The sequence below is a fragment of the Penaeus monodon genome, chromosome 24 (genome assembly GCF_015228065.2).
Source record: "Penaeus monodon isolate SGIC_2016 chromosome 24, NSTDA_Pmon_1, whole genome shotgun sequence".
Classification (NCBI taxonomy): Eukaryota; Metazoa; Arthropoda; class Malacostraca; order Decapoda; family Penaeidae; genus Penaeus; species Penaeus monodon.
In genome coordinates, this window is record NC_051409.1 from 31,856,438 (window position 1) to 31,857,073 (window position 636).

The 636-nt window shown below is 53.9% G+C and overlaps 1 protein-coding gene across 1 annotated transcript in view; it reads right to left on the reverse strand.

Annotated features, from left to right (window-relative positions):
* Positions 1-636, reverse strand: part of LOC119588953 (nephrin-like) — a gene marked incomplete at its 5' end in the record, with an annotated part of 72,188 nt that overhangs the window by 31,453 nt on the left and 40,099 nt on the right. The window contains 1 exon segment of the mRNA XM_037937562.1: positions 71-233. Coding sequence (XP_037793490.1) covers positions 71-233 — 163 coding nt within the window.

The window sequence follows — 636 nt, forward strand, 5'->3', positions numbered from 1 at the left end:
CACAACAACCACAACCACAGGAAAGAACACCCCAAAAAAAAAAATCCCGACGCTGTTCCCCAAGACTCACCTCTTGCTGTCCACGATCTCGCTCTGCTCCCTCCGCACCGAGTTGTTAAAGGTCCACGTGAAGGTGACGTCAACTGGATCAGCATCAACTTCACACGTCACGTTGATAGGCTCCTGTAGGCCTACTCCACGCAGGGATGGGCTAACGGCACAGCGAGGGGCGTCTGGGGGAGAGAGAGGGAGGGAGAGAGGGAGTTTAGATGGTTGGAGGGGTGTTGGTGAGAGGGGGTCGTATGTTGGGAGGGGGTATGTTGTTGGGGGTATGCTGGGATGGGGTGGTATGTTGGGAGGGGGTATGTTGGGAGGGGGTATGATGGGATGGGATGGTATGCTGGGAGGGAGTATGTTGTTGGGGGTATGCTGGGATGGGGTATGTTGGGAGGGGGTATGTTGGGAGGGGGTATGTTGGGAGGGGGTATGTTGTTGGAGGGGGTATGTTGGGAGGGGGTATGTTGGTGGGAGGGGGTTGTATGTCGGTGAGAGGGGGGGGGGTATATTTCATAGGAGATATGTTGGTCGGAGGTGGGTATGTTTTTGATACGTTTGTTTCTTTATGTTTTTTTTTTT